Source organism: Idiotropiscis lumnitzeri, chromosome 5 (assembly GCF_059441095.1).
Source record: "Idiotropiscis lumnitzeri isolate Australia: NSW breed Sydney's pygmy pipehorse chromosome 5, RoL_Ilum_1.0, whole genome shotgun sequence".
NCBI classification, from domain to species: Eukaryota; Metazoa; Chordata; class Actinopteri; order Syngnathiformes; family Syngnathidae; genus Idiotropiscis; species Idiotropiscis lumnitzeri.
This window is the reverse complement of record NC_142395.1, coordinates 10,508,571-10,531,883: the sequence shown is the minus strand read 5'-3', so window position 1 is coordinate 10,531,883 and position 23,313 is coordinate 10,508,571. Positions and strand designations below refer to the sequence as shown.

Sequence of the window (23,313 nt, the reverse complement as noted above, 5' to 3'; positions counted from 1 at the left end):
TCAAATTCATCTGATGTAGATTAGGCCACAAAACGATTTCACAGTTGTTATGAAGCACTGTGTTTACAAGTGGGTGGCGGGTGGTTTACATTCCACAGCTTCTGCCCAAACAACTGGATGTGTGCACATCTGTCCGCTGAGCCAAAGTGTCCAAACATCAGAGAGATTTGCTGGAGTCTTATGCGCCTGCAGGCCTGCTCCATCGTCAGTGGCATCGCACTTCCTGTCCCAGAGATTTCTCGGTTGGACCTCGACCATCCCAGTACAAGATTCCTCTGTGGATGCAAGCGCAATGGCATGAGTCCAAATCAGAGTACATAACAAAACAAAAGAAATCAGATCGTTGCTTGAGTTTTATTTTGATTAGTTACAGATACTTTGATTAATTGCACATTCACACAAGTTGTCCTTTTGTATCAATGTTGTATTATTTAGATACAATGAGGCAACAACAAAAAAACATGCCATTTGACAAAAAAAAAAATCCAAAATCGTTATACAAAGAACAATACAAACAAAATTATTTTCCTTTTCAACTTGTATTCTTCCTTCTTCTGAAACACAGTACCGTGCTTGTAACATAAGGGGGAAATGGCAACGTGTCTATCAACCAATCTACAGACAAATGATCTAAACATACAAATGTAAATTTCCTTACAACTCCAAGTTGCAAGTGTATCAGATACCGTGCCGTGTCATCTAATCTGTCCCACAGTTGCACGAGCATTTCCCTGGTTAATTTTGTTCCTTTCCTCCTCCTCTGCATCATTATGTTGTTTTCTCTCATTTTGACTTTTCCCACCCACTGAACGTCCCCCAGAGGATCTTACAGCAGTCTCACATCCCTCCACTGTCTGCTTGCTGGGAATCTGCTGCCCTTTGGTTTAAACGGCACAACCCTCCGTGTCCTATATTACATAAATAAACAGGAAGTGGAGGCTGTTTTGCCTCGGAAGGATGGAATGAGTGGGTTTGTTTTCACCGAGTTCACATTAACTTTATGAGACAAAGGAATGCCACAGCTCACAATTTATTTTTGTGTGTGTTATTTTTTCAAGTGTCCTAAAACAGGTGATATTTATATGTAGATTGTTTTCCCGTGTTGCGTTAAATCTCAGTGCCTCTACAAGTTTCCAGTCATGAGAAAATAGTCTCTTTTTAGACGTCCCAGTGGATCTTTTCTGCAGCCTCTCCTCTTAAATAGCTCTGAGTGGTGGGAGTGATTCTAAGCAAAGGAAATGCTTGAATGTTTATTATGTTCCACCAGTTTCAAGATTAAGGGCATTCGAACGTCAATCGTCACATAATTTTCTCCAAAACTCAGAAAAGTGCTTGAAACAGTTTGAAACGCACAATTGAGCTGAATGTGATTCACGTTTTGTTGTATATGGTTTTGTTGCCTTGTAATTAAAACAAAAAAGTATTCGTACTGCTGACTCACTGTGTTGTCAGTGTATATCTGAGAGGTCTCACTAGCAAATGAATGATGGAGTATATGTCCGAGGTGAGTCTTCAAGCTGACATGCTAAACACAAACTTGCTCATTTTTACAGGTTTACATCACCCGTGCCGTGAGGTGCAACCTCACCAGTAGTAAAGCTGTTAAATATTTCTTGAACTCCTTTTTGAAAGTCAACAACTCGCATCCTTCGACTACCGACACTCAGACTTAAGGGCGTGTATGTTGGCCAGGAAGGAAGTGGTACAGTCCAACTTATGTCCAGAGGCTTGGGGCCTGGTTGTGATCATCATTGGGTCACATACTTTAGTTTGATTGTGTTTCCACACTGAGATCACATGTGGCATGAGAAGTATTTTTCAAAGATTTTACTTTAGATAGCGTTCAAAATTAATCGTGTTACGACTCTAACATTGAACAAACGTAACCACTACCTTGAAGAAAATTAATTTGACACAGTAAAGTGCTAACAAGAAATATTTGCATACAGATCGAAAAAAAGAATGTAAAGTTTCGTGCTTTGGCTTGGAATTAGAAATCCTGTCTATTTTGCATGTGCATGTTCTTGCGCTTGTCCGTTTCAGCCTGTGTCAGTGGAGAAAATTAGGCACGACGTTTTTGATTTTGTGGAGTTGATCGCATGATCTCACGTTTGATGTCAACAAACTATTGTACAGAACGCTTTTATACTTTCACGGGTTGAAGTGGACTAGAGTAGTATCGATCGGTCGCGGTTTCAGACAACAGAACTGACAATGAGAGCAATATTACCTCGCTTGCCTCCCTGCTGTGACGCAGACATTGAAACCGGAAAAAAAATAACAAGCCGAGCTCCAAAAGGCGGCGAGCCAATTTGTCGTAAATCTAATCACAAAATAAAAGCCCTTGAATCACTGCAGAGTCTTTCAGGAGCTGAAATTTAATACGGATGTCATTTTTACATGCAAACCTATTATCTAAATGCCAATGTTAAGATCATGCATGTGTCCCTTTAATGGCATCAGTTTATAATGAGTGAATGTTGTACTCAAAATAAATCATTTATTTAAAGTATGCTCTCATCCGCTGATTGAAGATTATCTAGTACAATAGTACAATTGTGACACAAAAAAAGAACAAACCATTAAGTTGTTAGTGATGCCATCTGCTGAAACAATCTTTCCCAAAAGTGCTGTGCGAACATGGTACTAAGGTGATCAAAGTTTATCATAATTCGATGTGGCTAAGCCAAAGGAAAAGCAAAATAATATGTTGAGTTAATATATGATGACTTTGTGATGACTTCTATCCATTTACAATAGCGCAAGCCAAGCAGTCTCATTCCAGAACTCAATGTTTGCAGTGCTTGGCGTTTTCTTCCGAAATAATAATAAAAAAAAAATGCAACCATATCGACGCAAGATCGACTAATGAGAGCATGAGTGGATTTATCTCATGAGCTGATTGGCTGCAATGGCCCAGCATATTGCCTTGTTCTATCTTGCCAGTCTCCTCCACATGAATAAACCAACGGCACTTTTGAACAATGTTCTGTTCCAGAACTCATAACATTCTTCGAATGTGTGGTTCAGTTCGTCAGAGTCGAGCTACATATGCGGATAGTCAACAGCTGTGTTCAGAAGCTGTGAGCGGCTCTCTCTCAGCCATCCAACAAGCACCTTAGAGCAGCAAGACAAGGATGACAAAATGTCGTCAAATAAAATGTGTTTGTTAAAGTTTGTCTTAAAACGGCATACCTCAACTAGAATCTCGCGTCGCATTTTAATCAAACGTCCTCATTGATGTTATTGTGGAAGTCAAGCCATGATTACTTCCGCGACAGTGCTTCTTCTTTGGGGAGTTAAAAGTGCATTAATACAACAGGATTGCAACTTGGGCAAAAATTCTAGTTAAGGTAAGACAATTTTAGAATTTTAAAAATGAAAACTTTTACTTAGTTATTAGACAACATTCCGTCGTAATCGAGCCGTTAACTGCGGAAAACGAGGGATTATGCATTCAAACAACTTTACCAATCAGTTTGAACAACATAGCCCTATCAGAAGTGTTTACTCCACGTTGTCAGTTCCACATTTCCGTAGATTTCACTGTCTTGCATTGCATACACAGGAATAACCACCTCCTGGAGGAATATTTGCATCAGGAGAGTGTGAGGCCCATTGATTTCGATCACAAGTTGCCCCTCCACTGTCCTTGTTGATTCTCACAGGAGATATGACAACGTCTGACAAGTGGTTGCGCAACGACCGCCTGATATAACATGGCAACCGAATGGATGAACGCCACAATCTGTGTATGGACAATGAAAAACCTTTCGATGAATCAGCAGCTAGATGAAGTAATCGGATGGTGGAGAGATCAGATTGTTCAGTCTCAGAGCCTTACATATGTCCCCCGATCAGCTTTAACGTATTCACGAGGAAGGCGACTCATCGGCACAGCCATTGGCCCAACGTCGCTAATGTGTCCAAGGCCTCCCTCGCCCCGTGTTTGGGTGAAAAGCTTCAAAGTTTCCCAGGACCTCCAAATGGATGTTTGGCCATACCACAGAGGACGCGGGGAACACAAGCTAAGTGCTTTAGCAGCATGTGACGCTAACGCAGTGGGACAAGCTCAGTGTGGCGTGAAGAGGAAGAGTGCTGTGTGAGGTGACTTATGGGACAATGGGCCCGCTTCTCACAAATAAAACATGAGCCTTATCCGCAGCTTCTCAAACTGTACACTGTTGGCTTCTGTCAAGTGTTTGGCTGGAAAGAGCTGGTGGTGGTGATGTGGGGAGGGGAGTGGGTGGGGGCGCGGGGGGGCACATTTGATTTAATGCTCCTGCACGCATTTGATAAACCAGTGGATACAATGAAGAGCATATAAATTACACGGGTTTGCTTTGTTTTTGTTTGTTTTTTGTTTTTTTTGGGACAGGCAATGTGCAGCAATGGTCAATAGAAAATTGTAATCAGAAATGACTTCATGCATCCCTAAACACATTTTAACACTAATTTTAAAAAATGGCTTTACTTTTTTTTCTCTAGCACCTGATGTTTTTGAGATATAGCACCTAATGTTTTGGAGATATTTTCATTTTGTGTTTTTAAGTTAGACCCATAAAGGTTTGCGCAATTGGGATTTGATCATGTTATATAACGTTTCAGAAAAAAAATACAGCTGTAGCTGAACTTAGCCCCTTTAATTCATGAACACTACCAAATACATTACAATGTTACATATTATATTATTGTTATAAAAATAATAATAAAAAGAAAACTTAATTAGCTAGAGAAAAAGCCAGGACAGATTCAGAATCAGTGCAAGAAATGAATCTAGAAAAGTATACTTGCATCTCTGATTTAAAAAAGAAATAGGAGCATGCATAAATGTGTATTTGTCAAAATTTGGCCTTCATGCTTTTCATAGCCGGAAACTAACGAGCAATTTATTTAAAGCACATTTTCTCTTGAAGTCGTAGGTTAGATACTTCTGCTCAGATGTGACGCAAACACCGCAAAATTGAATTTTACAAGTCTATATGCTTTGGAATATAAAAAGAACAACGACTTATTGAAAAACTGTTAAATGTATTTCTCTCCAGCCACAATGTTTTTTGTAACATACAGAAAAATACTAATCAATGCTGTAAAATGAATACCTCTCTGGTGGTGGCAAACAAAATACATTTATTACCTTTGTAAATACAACTTTTTCATAAATAGCCTTTATATTACAGTCATGTATTAAAAAACAAATATACATTGATAATTTTATACATAACGCCATCTCCCATAGTTTTCATTGAGGCAGTCATCATTTGCAAAGCTCCAGAGCCAAGAAACCACAGACGACTGACTTTTGCCTTCAATGACGTCAAAGAGCTCATCAAATACAGAAGAGGCACATAAATAAGACATACAGTAAAGTGTGTGGGGTTCAGCTCCATAAAACAATGTTTAGTCAAGGTCGCAGGCAAAAAAAAAAGTTTCAGTACTCAACTGATGCTTTTCAAACACTTCACTGTTGCTGCAAATTACATACACAGCGGTGATTCACCATTTCCACTACACTGTATATTATCCCACAAGACACTGTAGTGATAACAATGAAGCAGAAGACTTACAAAAAGAAAACAATGGAAAGTTTCATCTAACACAAAACTGCTGTGTAAAAAAAAAAAAAAAAAAAAAAAAGGTTAAATAACTGTATTTACATACAGACGATATTCTGGACCGCCGGTGCTGTAACAGATAAGATAAGATAAGATAAGATGTCCTTTATTAGTCCCACAATGGGGAAATTTGAGGTGTTACAGCAGCAAAGATATAGATCACACAGAGTCGGCGGCGTAATGTAGCCGTTAATGTATAACATTAGCAGCAGACATTCAGAAAAAGCATGCAAATATACACAGTATAAACGTATCTAAGTGTAAGGAAACACTCCTAATGTTTGTCCATTATACGGAGGGGGAAACGCTGTAATGATAAAAACTACTGAATGATTGAAAATACTGCAATCATAAAAATATTGCAATGATAAAAGTACTGTGATGGTAAGAGTACTGAAATGATAGAAAAGTACTGCATGATAGAAAATACTGCAATGGTAAAAGTACTGTAATAGTAAAAGTACTGCAACGATAGAAAAATACTGCAATGATGAAAGTACTGCAATGGTAAAAGTACCGCAATGGTAAAAGTACTGTAATAGTAAAAGTACCGCAATGATAGAAAAATACTGCAATGATAAAAGTACTGCAATGATAAAAGTACTGTAATAGTGAACATCCTGCAGTGGTAGAAATACTACAGTGATAGAAGTATTGTAATAAGAATACTGTAATGGTAAACAAAATACATCATTGGTCAATATTTAAGTACACCCTTGGCTGAAAGTACAGTAGTAGTTAATATTGCATCCTAGGACTGCACAATTGCACTAATGCCCTCCCGTTTGTAGGCCTGACCCAATGTTCTTGTTAAAAAGTCTGACAGCAGTCGGCAGGAAGGAGCGGCGAAATCTCTCTTTGGTACAGCGAGGGTGTAAAAGTCTGTCACTGAAGGAGCTGTAAAGTGTCCTCAGAATGTCATTGAGTGGGTGGGCTGGTTTGTCCAGCATTGATGACAGTTTTGCCGTCATCCTTCTGCCCCCCACTGAGTCCACAGAGTCCAGGGAGCAGCCCAGGACAGAGCTGGCCCTCCTCACCAGTTTGTCCAGATGGCAAGAAATGTGAAAATCCCATGACGCAGATGGTTGGAGAAACAGCAAGCAACTTATTTTGTGTTTCCACACACTTGACATCCACCATGCTGTTTTCTTGTCTACTAACACAGACAGACCAATTTAATTGGGTAACATTTGACGTCTTTATCGTGAAGCATGCTAAAACAAAACACACACACACACACGTGCATCCATACAGTATAGTCTGGCATGCTTAAATCCAGTGCATTATTTACTAAAATCAATATAATCGATTAATTACCTTTAAAAACGATTTTTACACGATACATATCGTCCGGAAAGACCAATATAGTTCAATCGTTGGAATATAATCCCATACATCAATGAAGTCGATGGCTGCACACCACAGTAGCAAAATTCCCATTGAATTACTAGATCACAAACTGTTTAATTTGTAACATTCCAATTATTTAATTTCGCTACTATTGACTATTAAATTGCAGTCAAAATACCGCTGCATTTTGTGTGAACATTTCATACAGATATTAATCATACTTAATTTGACTAATTCTGCGATGTGTAACATCCTATCAAATCATCAGTGTCTAAAACAAACAATCATGTTGTGATTTTATTGACATATATGGAAAATAAGATCATCATGTAATAAATGCATAAATAATTTTCAGCATCAGTTCAGAGTCAACTTTTGATCAGTCCTACTTGTGGTGGCCTTCTTTCACATTAAAACTTCCACAATGTACACTGAGCAAGTTGTCTTGCTAAATAAATTAATGATAGTGCCGCAGCAGACTGAATTTTTCATATGCTGCGAGTGTTGCTAAAATGGCAAACAGAGCGTAATAGATTTTGTTCCCTCTTCTCAAACAATGCGGCTGCCAGCCACAAACCATCTCTATAGCTTTTCCCATATACACATAACCTTGGATTTTGATTCTTTATTTCTATTCCGAGACTGAAACAAAGATACGAGGTCTGAGTTGTGATTTCAATTCGTTGTTATAATAAAAGATATTTCTTAGGAACAGATATATGACAAGGGCTTCATGTTAGATACACACTTCTGGAATAATATGCTTAAATCAGAATCAGAATCAGAAATCCCTTTATTGTCATTGTACTCAAGTGTGCAACGAGATTAGAGAGCTCCCCTCTCCAGTGCAATACAACAATAATTCAGATAAATATATAAATTAGATAAATAAGAGAATAGGACCTACTCTTAGTTTTAATGACACTGGTTGACGGCTTTATGTGTCCCTAAATGTGTTTATGACGCTGATTTAAAAAATGTCTTTACTTTTATTCCAGCTCATCGTCTTTTTGAGATGTTTTCAAGTTTTACCTCTAAATCTTGCTCAAAATCGACTTTACCATGTGTTGTAATTCTATGATCCATTCGTCCATGCAATAATTTTCTTATGAAAAAGCATGGTTTTATCTGAATTTGACCAAACTTTAAATGCTCATACAGGAATTACAATTAATGAGCTCAGAACACATTGAGCTTACTTATTTTTCCACATGAAAAAAATGCGCTTCTTCCATTAGATATTAAAAAATTTAATTTGCTTAGGTATATGTTTATATAATATTGATATTGCTGTACTCAACATCCATATCGCATATCGCATGTTTTCCCAATATCACTGGCCATGGGGCGAAACTTCCTATGTCAATGTTATTTTGTTCAAAAATCTGTTCCATGAGTGTGTGTTATTTTATAAATTATTGACCAAAATTAGGTGTTGAAAACAGCTCTTTGACAAGACAATGTTATTGGTTGAACAAATGAGATATTTTTAGGGTTTCTTGATTTTGGAGGCACCAGGATTCAGCTGCGATATACAAACCCAATGTAAGGGAGGCACGGATTAGGTGCTAGAGTGGTCATCTCCCAACCCCAAGGTTGTGGGTTGGCTCCTTAACCCTTGTGACCAAAGAAGAAGAGACAGGGTTTAAGTGCAATATGCAAAAGCCCACTCCATTTTCTTAGTTATTAGTTGAAATCCAAATGGAGTAAATGAAAATATTTTGTAGTTAATTACTAGCAAATGATACTTAAGTAATTCATTTTAATAAACTAAAATATACATGCAAAATGTACTCAAGAACTCTCCATCCAGAATTTATTTAGAATTTCTGAGTGAAAAAAATTGACACGTTTTTTTTCTTTTTCAATTAATTAGCACTGCTCTGAATCAGAATTACAATTGCCTATTTCAAATACATGTTGTAATTATGACTTTACTACTACTACTTTATTACGGTATGATAGTATGAAAAACCTTCTAGGTCATAAAATGTGTTATGTCAGGAACTTCCCAATTAAATAAGAAATGATCAAAATATAAAAAACACCTATCAGTATAAAACACATCTTTAACAAATAGTAAATCAAAACGTGTAGCATTATTAAAGTTTTAAAGGCACGTTTTTAATCAAATATCAATAGCTTCGGCTGAACAGAGAAATAATCTAACATTACAATATGCAATATAGCATTTGAATTTGCGGCCCCAAATGATTTTACACAGCGTCTTCCGCAAAAAAAAAAAGAAATTGTTGCAACATGTATCTTGGCACGTGTCCTCTCATTTGAGACTGGACTGTCTCAAGGAGACATGCACTCGTCCACATCGACACCGCTGAATGCATGACTTGCCTATTTTTAGCCAAGATGCTTGGAGAAGGCCAGCAACCCCTTGTGCGTCCCTCCTACGGCCCCTCCTCGTCCTGCAGGTCTGATTGTGTTTCTACACAAAGTCCGGAAGCTGTCTTGTTGGGAGGAAACTCAATGGCACACGTCCAAGTCCACGTCCACGGCCGCCTCTCTTCTCATCCGCACATCGGCCTTTTGCTCCATGCAAAACACACCGGCATTGTTACACACAGGGACTAAAACGATGCCGACTCAAACGTCGTGTTGCGTTTTTTGAGCCACAAAACTCAACACATGTTGACGTACGCCTGTGTGATTGAGAAGGAAAACGCATTAAATACATTTTGGGAAATATTTGGACTAATGTACAATACACATTCGTGATATTTATCGCGCGAAACACAAACATTTATTCATAGTGTATAATTATATTATTTTTAATATATGCAGCTCGAACGCAGCATTATATTTGTATAATCCGACGTTTTAATTTCTAATTCATTCAGTACGTAAATCCTGCATTCTGAAACTGTTTTTGTTCTAATATCTATCTATATATATATGTATGCAGGGGTGCGTGCGTGTGTGTGTGTGTGTGTGTGTGTGTATTTACATTATCATTTGCTATTAGTATGCTGTTATCATTATTGCAGCTTTTTTTTATCTTCCCCGAATAAAACAATATTATAAATCGTCTAAAATAATGGATTAGAATAAAAAACACACCTTGAAAACTAAATTAGGGCAAACAAATTAAGAGCCAGATAAATATAAAACCCTGTTGTGACAAATGTTTTAGTTTTACTCCGTGCAATGCGTATTAAAAATTGCATATAAAACACAGTTAAAATATTACACACAAAAAATATACCTTTAAATTCACGCCTGCGTGCACTTTGATTAACTAAAATAAAGTCTTGCGATCAAAATACATTTCTACACTGTTTTGTTCAGTCTATTTTATATTTCATGTCTTATTTTTATTTAAGACCATATTGAGTACTGTTTTAGAAGAAAACTCTCTGACAAAAAAAGTCGCGAGGGTGTCTCTAATTAACTGGCGTTGCTCTCGGTGCCAGCCTATTGGCCGAGCGGGTGAGTGGAGGCCGGCGGGGGCGGGGAGAGGCGAGTTGGTGGGGCGGGTGCGGGTTAGTCGCTTCCTGGCCCAGCTGAGGCGGATCTGCAGCCTGATTACGTCTGCGCGCACACACATAATTGATGACCTAATTGAGGAGCTGGAGGAGGAGAAAAGTTGACTTGTTCCTCCTGCTCACATGGAGTCACACAGCTGAGGGCATTGATGTGACCGGAGAGGCTTTCAGCTTTTTACTTGCACTTCTTTCCCCCCCACACACGGAGCACAAATCCACCTTCTCACCTTTAGTTTAAGCGCGGCTGCGTTTACTTTTCCGTCACTCCCGGTTTTTGCCCCTCTTCCTCGACTTTTTTGGGCGAACGGAACATTCAACCCTCTCAAAAAAGGGAACAAACAACGATCAACGTTTTCACCTCCTCACCACGCCACCTCGAGTTGAACGACCTTCACCGGACTGTCACAGCCGCCGCAACCCACCTTGGGCCACTCTTACCCGGCCAGCACGCACTCGGCGCCGCGGCAGCATCTTCATCATGAGCCTCAAGACGGACACGGAGCCCAACAACAATGTCTCCATGGAGGAGGAGGTCAGCTTCACTTTTGCCTCTCACACTGACTGGTCATTAAATAAAGGCACAGAAAAATACTTACAGAAATTTTTTTAAACTTCTTTTTCTTCACCACCGCGCGGATAAACTCGAAACCTAAAACGAGAATCTTAGCAAATTATAATGCACGGACTAAGGTAGACAATCGTTAAAATCCATATCCGATATGTGACAAAACGGGTAAATAAAAAGTGAAACATATTCTAACCGTATACGTATGGAGCAATTCGTACAATAGAATTGTTTTAAACGGGCGAAATGATTCCCAGTTCCTTTCGCCGTTTTTTAAGGACGGGGGGAAAAAAATCTAAAATTAGCTTTTGTCTTGGTGTGCACAGGCTGACTTATTTCACCTGTCGTGATTTATTCTTTGTACATCTAAGTTTACGGACTGACTCTACTGGAGACGCGCGAGGACAAGCAGTTACTCCCCTCATGTCCGTCACCTTCAATACTGGTGTGCCGAGTTCTAATTCCCGAAGAGCAAGCCAAATGCATCACTCAAGTCAGTTTTACTAAAATTGTATGCTGAGTTCTAATTTAATGTGTTGCGCGTAAATCGAGGATGCATTCCAGTTTGTCTGGACGTCCGAAAGTAACTGCTGTTCCGCTGTCGTCTTTATCCTCGGTTGTAATAACAGCTGCTCAGGCATGTTAGATATTGCGAAGGAGGAAATTGGTGCTGCGGCACCTGAAAATGGCCGAGTAGGGGTCAGAGGAAGGAAATGGTGTCACGCTGTGAGCTGTTGTCCCGCGCTGTTCCTCTGGCAGCCCCATTGTGGCCAAGGCCTCCCCACCAGCTGAGAACTAATGGGCCCTGCACACTGTTTGTTTCCACAGCCACTCCGGGCTTCACTCGGCATCGGCCCTCAATGAGCTGTGCACGCCCAGCAGGATGAGAGCCTTGTTTGGTTTTTGCTCATTTAGGGAGATCACAATGAGTGTTCTTTCACTAAGGTTTGATTCACGGGTGACCTGTTTGTGGAACTAAAGAGCATTTTGTACTTCACAGGCAATTTCCTATCGGCAGGTCAGAGGGATGGGAATAAATTTTTTTTATTTCATTAAAAGCCTATGAAACGTGAGGTAAACTCCCTATTAAAAAAAAAAGCACAAATGGAACATTGGCCATTTAGATGTGTAATGTTAACAGTATAGAGGACAATGCAAATTGTTTAACTGTATTTGGTGAGCTACTGTTTATCATGAGAGGTGAAGCAGATTTTATTTTGGCTTCCCCATCACTACCCAGAGGTCACTAAATACCAATAGTTCTTTTGGGGTAGAATCCTAAATTGCTGTCGTTCAAAGCTATTCATTTGAGAAATTGTGGAGAAGTTTAATCATTGTAAAGTCTCATCTTTCTTTATAACTTCGACTCCATTTTGCAGGTACGAACACTGTTTGTCAGCGGCCTACCAGTTGATATCAAACCACGTGAACTGTATCTTCTCTTCAGGCCTTTTAAGGTATGTCACACATTTATAGGGGAGCTCTGAAAGTAAGATTTTGCCGAATAATAAAAAACATGTTAAATGTTTTGAAAAATTAAGCAAATAAAATTAGCTATTGCATGTATGGACGTGGTCAGTGATTATCATTGACACTTTCTTTTAATTTAACGTTGTCTTGTTCCTGGATTCCGAACCAGTGTGCCATGACTGCTCTTGAGGTGTTGTGGGAAATTGAGCAAAAGTCTTTCTTTAACAAATAATTTGTCTATATTTGCCACCGTTTCATAGTGATAGACAACAATGATCTTGGATGGCAAATTATGTAATTGACGTATGTCCATTTTTGGGGCACATTTTTGTTCAGGGGTATTCCGTGAGATTTTTCAAATTTTAAATGCGTTTCAGCTCAAAGGGAGATGTTGGTCTAGATGTGCAGTGTAACACAAAGATTTAATCAAGCCGGTTTGTACATTGGAGCCAAAATCAAACAATCTCTCTGTTAGTCCAAATATTTGCATATATGGAAACGAGGCCACATCATTGTTCATCCACGCCTGTGTTCAACGGGGCTCTCGGGTTCATAAACACCCCTCCCACTCCTGCCCTAACGAACCAAATTGGAAGTGGTATCCCTCGCACATGGATGAGCTTGTGGAATGTGTAAATGAGTAACCTTCGCCACTGACCAACCAACCCTGAGTGTGACCCAACTTGTCTACTGAAAAGGGAAACTTTTTTTTTTCCCACCTCAAATAGCGCTTAAGTATTGTGGAATGGCTGTAATGTTTGGTTTTGATACAGTAGCTGCTCCGACATTGTTTCTTTGCCTGCAGACTGGCTGCTGGAAGGTTGTGTGCAGGGAGCTTGGATGCTTTTTCCATGAGATTCAATACAATTTAATTGCGGCTATCTTTTTGCTTAAAAATCTGGCAAGTCTGGTTTGTTAAGGATTTTCTGCAACAAATTATACTCGTATTCAAATAGGAATGCCAGTTTTTAAATTATAAGAATTGTCATTAAAATCTTCTTGGTATATAAAGGTGGCACTTGAGAAAAATTAGTAATTAATTTCCCAAAGCAATAACCTCTGCAACATCGGCGTCAAAATCATAACCAAAAAGTCTCATTAAAGCCCACATGTTTGATTTAAGAGTGAAACTGCTATAGTTGTTCTGAATATTTTGTCCCTGTGATTTAACTATTAAATTTAAAGAGAATTTACCCCCCCTTTTTTTTGTGGCAAATGTTTTGCCTTTTTTCCAGACATTAAATTTGTTTCATATAAAGTAGAAAAAGGCTTATAATTAAATTAACAAATTAAGTGAAATTGATTTTCTTTTAATCAATTGTCCAGGGCTGGCACAAATTGTTTTTCAAGTTGACTGAACTCCAAAAGAAATCTCGATTGGTCAACTAATTGGATCGTATGTAAGTTGTGGCATATTGCACCATCAAGTAGTTGATGTTACAGCTTAAATTCTTTGTCAAAATTAATAAACAATATGAGAGTAGATAAAACTTTGCCGCTTGTACCAGCATTCCTGACGTGTTTATAAATGTAGAAATTTGCATTGAAGGCGATACTGCAGCCTTTTCGCTGTAAATGTTTAGTGCATTTTAAAATGGAACCAAACTGTTCATTATGCAGAGTTGAACCAATATGAAAATCTATAAATACTTGTAAAATTTAGTTTTCTGTGAATCAAAATTGTAATGTTGGCATAACAAATGCAACAGGAGCCATGCTGGCTGCCAACTGCTCTCCAGCGGATGGCTCCCAGAAGCAGGTCTCTCTTCCTTTGGCAAGCCGCGTTCATGCCTGAATTCCTTGCATGTGATTCTACGGTGGATAATTGGCTGTCTTTCTTCTCCGCAGGGTTATGAAGGGTCACTGATTAAGTTAACATCAAAACAGGTGAGTCTCCATTTGCTGATGCTAAAACCTGTCCTCTGAGTCTCTTTCGGTGATGTCAGTGGGGATCACTTATGATGATAAACAGTCTGAGTGTCTCAATTCCTTATTGTTCTGTAAAACGTGCACTTGATGCCTTCAGTATCTTTTTGTCTTCCAGCCTGTCGGGTTTGTAACCTTTGACAGTCGATCTGGTGCTGAAGCCGCAAAAAATGCTCTCAATGCAAGTATTGTGATTTCCCTATCTATTTTCAATTCTTGAATTATGCTTTTTGTTCTAACAAATCTAAAAAGCTAAGGGAGTGTTTTGAAGATCCTTTCCCATCAGTTTTCCACCAAGTCAACTCTTTCTGTCTTTTCATAATTCAATGGCAGGGACTTTTTTGGAAAGATGGGAGAATCCTGTAGCATTACGGTAGTTTACTTTGACCTTGATACACATCCATTTTTAGTCTGGTGTAGCTTTCCTAATTTTGCATATCACTGCTTTACTATACTTGTTCTGTAGCCACGTTTTAGTGTTATTTGAACACATCTTCAGTAGCGTAACCTCTTTTTTTTTTCCACCAGTAGGCCACAATGGCAGTGTCTAACACACATACACTCATAGCTAAGCCTTATGAGCATCACCTCTTAGACACACCAGATGGCGCACACACAAACACACACCAAAATACTTCTCACTTGCATGTGGGCACAGCGCTTAGGGCACAAAAACACAAGCAAGGTAAAAGCACCCCAAAAATGCCACTTGGTCTTGTCATCGGCCCTTTCCTCATCTCGCTCCTCCTCCTGGCTTGATGTGGCTCAATCTCCTCCAGTCGCTCAAGCTCATGGCTTCATGAGGAAGAAGAGATGTCAGCGGCATTTGCAAATACTTTAAGGTTGTATTCTTCAACCAGTCCTATGTCCTGAAGTCCGTTAGTGTTCTGCTCGAGCGGGTCCAGTCAGGAGGAATTGGGTGTCTTCTCCAAGCAGAACAGTGCTGGGCTCAAAGGAGGTTTGAAGGATACATCCTGAGTATTGAAATATGCCTGTAGGAAAGGAGATGGTGCGAGACGAAACACAAGCCCCCCCCCTAATCTCAGCCCACCTCCCTTACGATCCAATGTCCCCCTCCGTCTCTCCTTCAGGGTATCCGTTTTGACCCCGAAAGCCCTCAGACCCTGCGCTTAGAGTTTGCTAAAGCCAACACGAAGATGGCAAAGAGTAAGCTGATGGCCACACCGAACCCCACAAATATCCACCCTGCTCTAGGAGCACACTTCATTGCACGGGACCCATGTAAGTTGTACGGCTGCACCCCTCTAGGCTCGCATTCCCTCTCACTTAGGCAGTGCCATGATAAATCTGTCATTGTTATGGAAATATTGACGTTAAAAGTATTTAACAAATCTAACACACCCTGCACATGCATGCATCTCAATTCTTTAGCCGCTTTGCTTTCTTTCGGATGAAATTAACTTTCTTAAACATTCATCTTAATGCTTTTACACATAGCAGTGGACCACACGTACATGTTGGTTATGCGTTTGGGGAAATGGGTTGGTTCATCAGCATTTCACTTAAGGTAACTGGTTTAAAGTCACAGTTATAGAATGGTCGCATCTGTAAAAAGGTCACCTTTCCAGTGTTGGTGAGGCAGCATTGTTTCAATGTGACATGATATCCGCAGATGACCTGACAGGGGCAGCACTGATCCCAGCCTCTCCAGATGCGTGGACCCCTTATCCACTGTACACAACAGAGCTGACCCCAGGCCTCCCTCATGCGGCCTTCACTTATCCCGCGGCCGCCGCCGCTGCCGCCGCCCTCCACGCCCAGGTGAGGGACCAACCGGTGTGTGTCTCTCTTCTATCTTGCATGTTTCTTTTTAAAATGTTCACATCTCACATTCTTGCAGTGTTGTCAAATGCCGGCTACTAACTTCACTCTGTCAAGTGTTTTCGCACTAATCTATACATGACTATAGTTTAGGTGCAACTGTAGACTATTGGTTACATTATGTTCTATCAATGAAGACCTACCTGACATAACTGTTAAAGAAAAGTGGCACAAGTAGGGCTGGGTGGTAATTCAATATCTACGTATTGCAATGGATACGTGATCGATATCAATAGAAAATGCCTTCGAAACCTGACCGTGGCATTGCGCAAGCGGTTAGACGAAGACACTAAACCAATAAAGTAGTAAAACCAATGAAGAAGCAGCTAAACTAACACGTGCGGAGATGGTATTAGTTCACTACACACCTTGTATGAACATTGAATGAAGGCTCGTCTAAGTGTATCAACAATTACTGCTTTGGGTTAACATCTCATGCAAATAAGAATGAACCATGCACTGGTGGAGAAGCTACACTAAATTGCAATGTACAGATTTTTTTTCCTTTTTATTGAGCGGTTCGACTTTTTCATAGTTGTTGATTAAATGTTAAGTATGTTTAAATGTAACGTAAATTTAGCCTTTTTCCTCCTGGCCCTTATGTTAAATGGTAAAATAAAATTCCGTCAGTATCGACCACTATGAAATGCTTTTCATGTCATCTAACCCACTCCTAGATATAAGGTTACATTTAGTACTGGTTTGCATGTTTCACCAGTGTCATGGATAGTAGGGTCTCTAACATTTTGTAAATCTGAAACTTCCTGCTTTGCTGACCAGTGTCCAAAAGATGTAGTTAAAAAAAAAACATTCTGTACTTGATGTTTTTACTTTATGTGGCCTGTAAACTGTAGTTATATAGTCCAGTTTACAAACTATGGTTGAAAATTGTAAAAGGAAAACAGTCATTTCAAGTTCATTGCGTGCCATTTCCACTTCATTGTTAGAGCACAAGGGAGGGGAATGCAACATCACAAAACACTATGACATAGGCCCTTTTGCCGGCCACTTGAGGCTGAGGAATGCTTGGTATTTGCTTGGCTGACCTAATGTAGCCAAAACGTGTGTGTGTGGGTGTGCATGGGCAAAGGGAGGCTTTCTCATTTGGAATCTGAGATTGCAGAAGTTGCCGGAGTTCTCAAATCCCAGTAGTGAGTTGTATCCAGATTGCTTATAACATCCTGACTCGAAGGCTGTCGAGGCTTCTGGAAAGGAGGGCTTCCTTATTTGCATGTTTTGAACAGTACCGGATGGAAATGTTTAATGAATGGATATCTTAACCCTTCACATTTGTGTTCAGTGTTGTGGAATTGTTCTCAATGAGCAACAACGGGAAAGCCCATTACCTGACATTAAATTAGGTGTTGAAGCGCCTCATTTTGGTCATGACTGTTTGTGTTTCTTTAGATGCGCTGGTACCCTACTCCTTCTGAGACTTCCCAGCCTGGATGGAAGTCCCGCCAGTTTTGTTAGATACTTAGTGAGTAACCTTTGGTCAAACAGTGTTTAGTTTGCGCCATCCACCTTTCTGTGACGACTGAACTGATCTTGTGTGAATTGTAGCAAAACGATTGATTGCAAAATGTGTCCATTCAAATGGGAGTTCAAAGTGACTCTTCGTAAAGGAAAGGAGCAAGAGTCGAAAACGGATGCAACAAATGTTTGGGCTTTCAATTGTAGGATTTTCTTCATGGACACAAATTCTACTTTTTTCTTTTTTATTTTATTTTTTTTTTATCTTACCCATTTGATTTTCACTAAACCCTTTGTGTTCAATGAGTTAATTCCCATGCAGTCAGTCTCTAGTCTGCAAATTACAACAAGTGAACCCTTAGACCAAAGGGGAGAAATATAGCAGGTCCAAACTGTAGAGAAAGTTTGTTCACCCCACCGCCACACACGTGTACATGCGTAGTGTTTCTTTGGACTAACCTATTTTTGTTTTCTGCAGGCGCCTGGAAACCACACCTTTTTCCAGTTGAAGTGAGGTTTACCAAGCTCGTTAATTTAATCAGGTTTATTTAATGGACAAATGTGCATTAGAAACAGTATTTATATCTCTGCCAATTGTCTCTGGGGGGAGTCTGAGTAGAAAAGCATCTTGCTGTTGACAATCTCCACGTGCCCCTTTTTGTGGTACATCTTAGCACTTGCTAGAACCTTTTGCAAGCTAGTCAAAGCTCCATGGATCATCATTGCTGAGGAAAATTAACACCTTGAAGTTGTGAAGAGCTTACCACTGGCCTCAGAAGTGTGAAGTCATTGCATGTTCAAGTCTTTTTGGCATGAATTTAGAACAGAGTTCTGTGTTTCCTAATTTTCGTAGTGTTTGTGTTGCCTCTTTACTTTGATCTGGGCAGCACAATGTTTTGTTTTCCTGTAGCTCCTTGGTCTTACCTCTGTCAAAGCTCGGCTATTGTTCAATGGCTTATCTCGCATGGACCTTGTGAAGGAAACTCCTTGTTCTGACAATCCCAGTCCCTGTGATCATAACATTGTCATTATTTGACCGGAATAAAGTACAAGTATTTTTGTACTTTTTGTGTAATGTGTGTATATGCATTTTTGAGCAACTAAATGAACATGTATAAGTTGAATGTTTAATTGCCTCATGTGTTTTTGGTGTTAATTTTTGTTCCTATAATCCTGTTAAAATGGTTTTAGAGAAAGAAAAGTGCAATTTGTTGAAATGGGAAGTGGGTGTTTGTCCAAAAAAATAGTATTCTGAACATGGCATGTACCGGTTCTGCTAAAATGAGATTGCTGTGAAATGATTTTTCAGATTGTGAAACTGGACTGCAAAGTTTTGAGAGGGCTGTTTTGAAATGGGGACATAGGAATGGAGGGGAGGAATTTAGTTTGTGGTTTAGAAACATGTTTTGTCTCTGTATCTGCTGTGCATAAGATGTAAACAAATACTCATCTTATGAATAAACGAAGTGAATGCATTTCTAACGTGCTCAATTATTTCTGACACAAAGCCTATTGGAAGTTTTCAAAAGCCGCGCAAAATCGACACACTTTTAAAAATTGACTTGTGTGGTCAGATGTTCGTATCAATAATGGATCCCAACTATTCATTTGTAATGCACCGATGCATTAGTGTCTCTCTGCATCATGTGTGGAGTTGACCTAAGCTGGTAAGACTCTCTGCTCAACCGACCATAATGGCTCCTCCGGGGACTCCAAACACTGTTCTCAGTCTCGCAGCTGCCTAATTGTACTGCTTAACTAAAAACGCTTGCATGCTATGCCATCCCAACTTATAGAATGGTGCACCCAATGTCAACTGCACATATGTTGAATGAGCTTCAATGCTGGAATGAATTCTCAACATATTTGTTTCTGCAGTATCAAGAAACACGGGTTACATTAGTACAGGTTACAGAACTAATCAAATTAAACTACAATTCATAGGTGTGTGAACATTGCATCCATTTCTTACCGTCCTACTCGTTTGTCTTTTTTGATTTGATGTGAGTGTGGGTTCAACTTGTAATGATCACCAGGCAATCAAGGGGGTTGACAGATGAGCAGTACAAGCCGTTCTCACTTGTACCATTAAGACCCGTTCTTCACCGAACCCAAGTCTGCCTTCTAGGAGGAAGATGGTGCAACACAGGGCCCTGCATCAAACCAAATAATACCTCGCTGTGAAATCTATTTGAACTTTAAAGGGATGAAAACAAAACTGCAGGCAGTACCAAAGGCAGCATATTTACCCAAGAAATACTCTTCCCTCTGTCCCTTGTGGAGATCCAAAGGGATGTGGTTCATTTGACTTGACTTTTGCACAGACCAGGATTGACATGAAATCAATACTGACTGTGAAAATGTACTACTGGAAGTCGGCTGGTTTTCTTGCCTCCCCCTCCCAAAATCACAGGCTACAACCTCACTTCAACATTAAATCCTACAGATGCAAAAACCAGTCAGTTTTAATGAATATGAATACATGCAAAGTATTAAAAAAAAGGCAATAACCTACAGTTTAATATAGATTCGATCGACCGGGTAAATAAAAGGACCTGAGTTTTGCATTTGAAGCAACCATCAGGGCAAATGAGGGAGAGTGGAAGGTTTTATTGTAGGACGCTGCTGCCACCTCCTGTTCGAGCACGTGCATGACCGAAAGAAATATTTTTGGAGAGACTTGACTGACTCCTGCTGAAATGAAACTGCATCTATGTACAGAGGAGGAAAGGAGCAAATGGAAGGTTCTCTCTTTGTTAGCTGTCCCCATAACCTGACCCCCGGATAAGTGGGAGAAAATGGAAATATAACATGCATGACGGCCCATTCTGAAAATGCAAGTACTTTTTTTCTTTTAACTATAGATCACCATTAAAAAGGATTTACCACATTCTCAATTTTTTATTATTTGCAGTTTTTCCCTCTTCATTTTAACAAATGCAAATATCAAAGATAACCTAATCTCGTTGCACACTTGAGTACAATGACAATAAAGGGATTTCTATTCTATTCTAAAATGCAGTTTTCAAATTGTGTTTTTATTAAGTACAAATAGCTTGATAGATTGAAGCAATTCATAATTACCTTACCTTGCGTGGAAAAAGTACTTCCCCCTTGTTCAATCATTAATTAACTGTAGCAAGTAACATTTTGGGGGGGAAAGCTGTGTTTATTTTTACTGACCACATCAAGCACATACCCACATCAACTCCAGACCTGTTTTATCAAGAAATGAGATGTCAAAAAGCTGCAACAAAATGCCACAATCCAAAGAAATTCAAGAACAGATGAGAAGATAAATAACTGACATCCATCAGCCTGAAGCGCTTTAGAACTCCAGTGAACCACGATGAAAGCCATTATCCAGAAATGGAGAAAATAAACAATAATGGTGGACAGCCGGCGTACAAAAATGACCTTAAGAGCACAGTGACAACTCGTCCAGGAGGGCTCAAAAGAACCCAGCATAACATCTAACGAATTGCAGATCTCTCTCGCCTCAGTCAAAGTCAGGGTTCATGACTCAACAATAAACAAGAGACAGCAGAAATGGCATTCATGGAGTTCCAAGACGAAAAAAAAAAAAAACATCTGAATGATTCTCAACACTTGGAAGAATATTCTAAAGACTGACAAGACAAAAAAATAACTTTTTGGAAAATGTGTCTTGTTACATCTGGCATAAATGTAAGACGAAATTTTAGAAAGGAAAACGTAAAAGAAAATAAATCAACAAATATGATGTTGGTTGTGTAAAACATGTATCACACTGAGTAGCAAAGGATTGCAAGTCTTTGGAAAAACGTAGCGAATAATGTTTTGTTTCATCAGAGTTTATTCAAGGTCGCAGAGACAGACTAGTTGACTAGTGAACATCTTTGCAACCATTTGCGACCTTGAATGAACCCTGATGAGAAATCAACATCAATTACCTTCACAAACATTCACTGGTTAGTGAGATAGGAGCTGAATGGTCCTGATTTGTCACTCCAGGACTTGGACGACTTGCTGTGAATGATGAAACCATGAATTCTGCTCTTTAACAGAAAACCCTGAAGGAGAATGTTCAGCCATCAGTTCCTAGCCTCAAGATGAAGCTCACTTGGGTCCTGTAGCAGGACAATGAGCCAAAACAAACCTGAATGCCAACTTCTGAATGGCTTAAAAAGGTGGAGTAGCGTAGTAAAATTTCAGACTTGAATGCAATTGAAATGTTGTAACATGACCTTTAAAAAAGACGTTAATGCTCGAAAACTGAATTATTGTCGCAGAATTAAAGTAATTCCACATGGAATGGGCTAAACTATCTCCAGAAATAAATGCTTGATTGTCGTTGTTGCTGCTGAGGGTGCCCCAACGATCTAATAGGCTAAGTGGACAAGTACTTTTTCAACACAGGGCCTGGTAGCTTTGAATAGTTAATTTTTATTCAATATATAAAATCACAATAAAAAATCAAATCAAATATTTAAAAATAGCATTCATGTTTACTTTGGTTGTCTTTGTCGGATATTTACATTTGTTTAATGACCTTGAATATTAAAGTGCTGAATAGGATTTGAGAGGAGGACAAATGCTTTTTCACACTACTTTGTTTTGTTTCTCATCTGGATACAGAACAGCTGTTCAGTGACTGCTAACGTTAAAGATTCAGGAATCACAAGTGATGACATGAGTACAGAATCCAGTACAAATTGGGTTGAACGCACACAAAGCCAATTCAACTGTTGTAAGCTTTGAATATTAACATCCTTTTAAATGTAAATCATATCTTATACCAAGGATTGTGAACCTCAGTGGAGACTTTTTGAAACATCAAGTTTGTCATTGTTTTATAAATGGCATGAGATGGTGGTATTGGTATTGGTGGTATCAATTAAGTTTTGTCATTTATTTATCGGAGAAAAAATGTATTCAATGAATGCATTGCCAGCAGCACTGTGGAAGAGTGGTTAGCACGTCCAGAGGTGCAGGGTTTGATCCCGAGCTCCGGCTTTCCTGTGTGGAATTTGCACGTTCTTCTAGTGCCTCCGGGTGTATCAGTTTCTTCCCACATTACAAAGACTGAACACTCTAAATTGTCCCGAGGTATGAATATGAGCATGGATGGTTTGTCTTCGTGTGCCCTGTGATTGGCTGGTAACCAGTTCGGCTGTTCCCCGCCTACTGCCCAAAGACAGCTGGGATAGGCTTCAGCACGCCCGCGACCCTCTTGACAAGCGACTTGGATAATGGATTACCACATTTCCAACAAATCAGCCCATTTTCATTCGTGTCTGTCCCCATTAGTGTTATGTGTGGTGACATGCAAGACATTTTGATGGTCTGGGGTTCTAGTGAGAAATAGGGCATATCTTGCAATGTATTCATTAACAAACAAAATGACATCTCTGACCGAATCACCAATTTATTTCAAACACGTATACACTCACATAATTGTTGAATACTCAGCAGAGTTCTACAAATTGATCAGTCTACACAAAGATATTTTTTCTATAGCATTCAGGGAACACTATTCACCATGTTTATCACAAGAGTAAGCACGAACAAAAGAAGCTGTGGCACTGTGTGT

The 23,313-nt window shown here is 39.4% G+C and overlaps 1 protein-coding gene across 3 annotated transcripts; it reads left to right on the top strand.

Moving 5' to 3' along the window:
• The first annotated feature begins 10,501 nt into the window (after positions 1-10,501).
• LOC148336885 (RNA-binding protein, mRNA-processing factor 2a) lies at positions 10,502-19,216 on the top strand. Of its 3 annotated transcripts, none has more exons than XM_088296185.1 (8): positions 10,502-10,997; positions 12,410-12,487; positions 14,349-14,387; positions 14,545-14,607; positions 15,518-15,668; positions 16,060-16,223; positions 17,676-17,748; positions 18,220-19,216. In XM_088296185.1, the coding sequence occupies exons 1-7, from the start codon at positions 10,944-10,946 to the stop codon at positions 17,739-17,741; spliced, it is 615 nt and encodes a 204-aa protein (XP_088152311.1). In that variant the 5' UTR covers positions 10,502-10,943; the 3' UTR covers positions 17,742-17,748; positions 18,220-19,216. The 3 variants fall into 3 exon arrangements, with proteins under 3 accessions (XP_088152311.1, XP_088152314.1, XP_088152313.1); XM_088296187.1 differs by having other exon boundaries at positions 10,505-10,997; positions 16,060-16,208; XM_088296188.1 differs by lacking the exon at positions 17,676-17,748 and having other exon boundaries at positions 16,060-16,208.
• The last annotated feature ends 4,097 nt before the right edge of the window (positions 19,217-23,313 follow it).

Excerpts from the sequence above, each read along its gene's own strand:
- LOC148336885 (XM_088296185.1), top strand. The coding sequence starts at position 10,944 with ATGAGCCTCAAGACGGACACGGAGCCCAACAACAATGTCTCCATGGAG. Across the intron at positions 14,388-14,544 it reads TTAAGTTAACATCAAAACAG|CCTGTCGGGTTTGTAACCTT; the intron begins GTGAGTCTCCAT and ends TTTGTCTTCCAG. Across the intron at positions 16,224-17,675 it reads CCCAGGTGAGGGACCAACCG|ATGCGCTGGTACCCTACTCC; the intron begins GTGTGTGTCTCT and ends GTGTTTCTTTAG.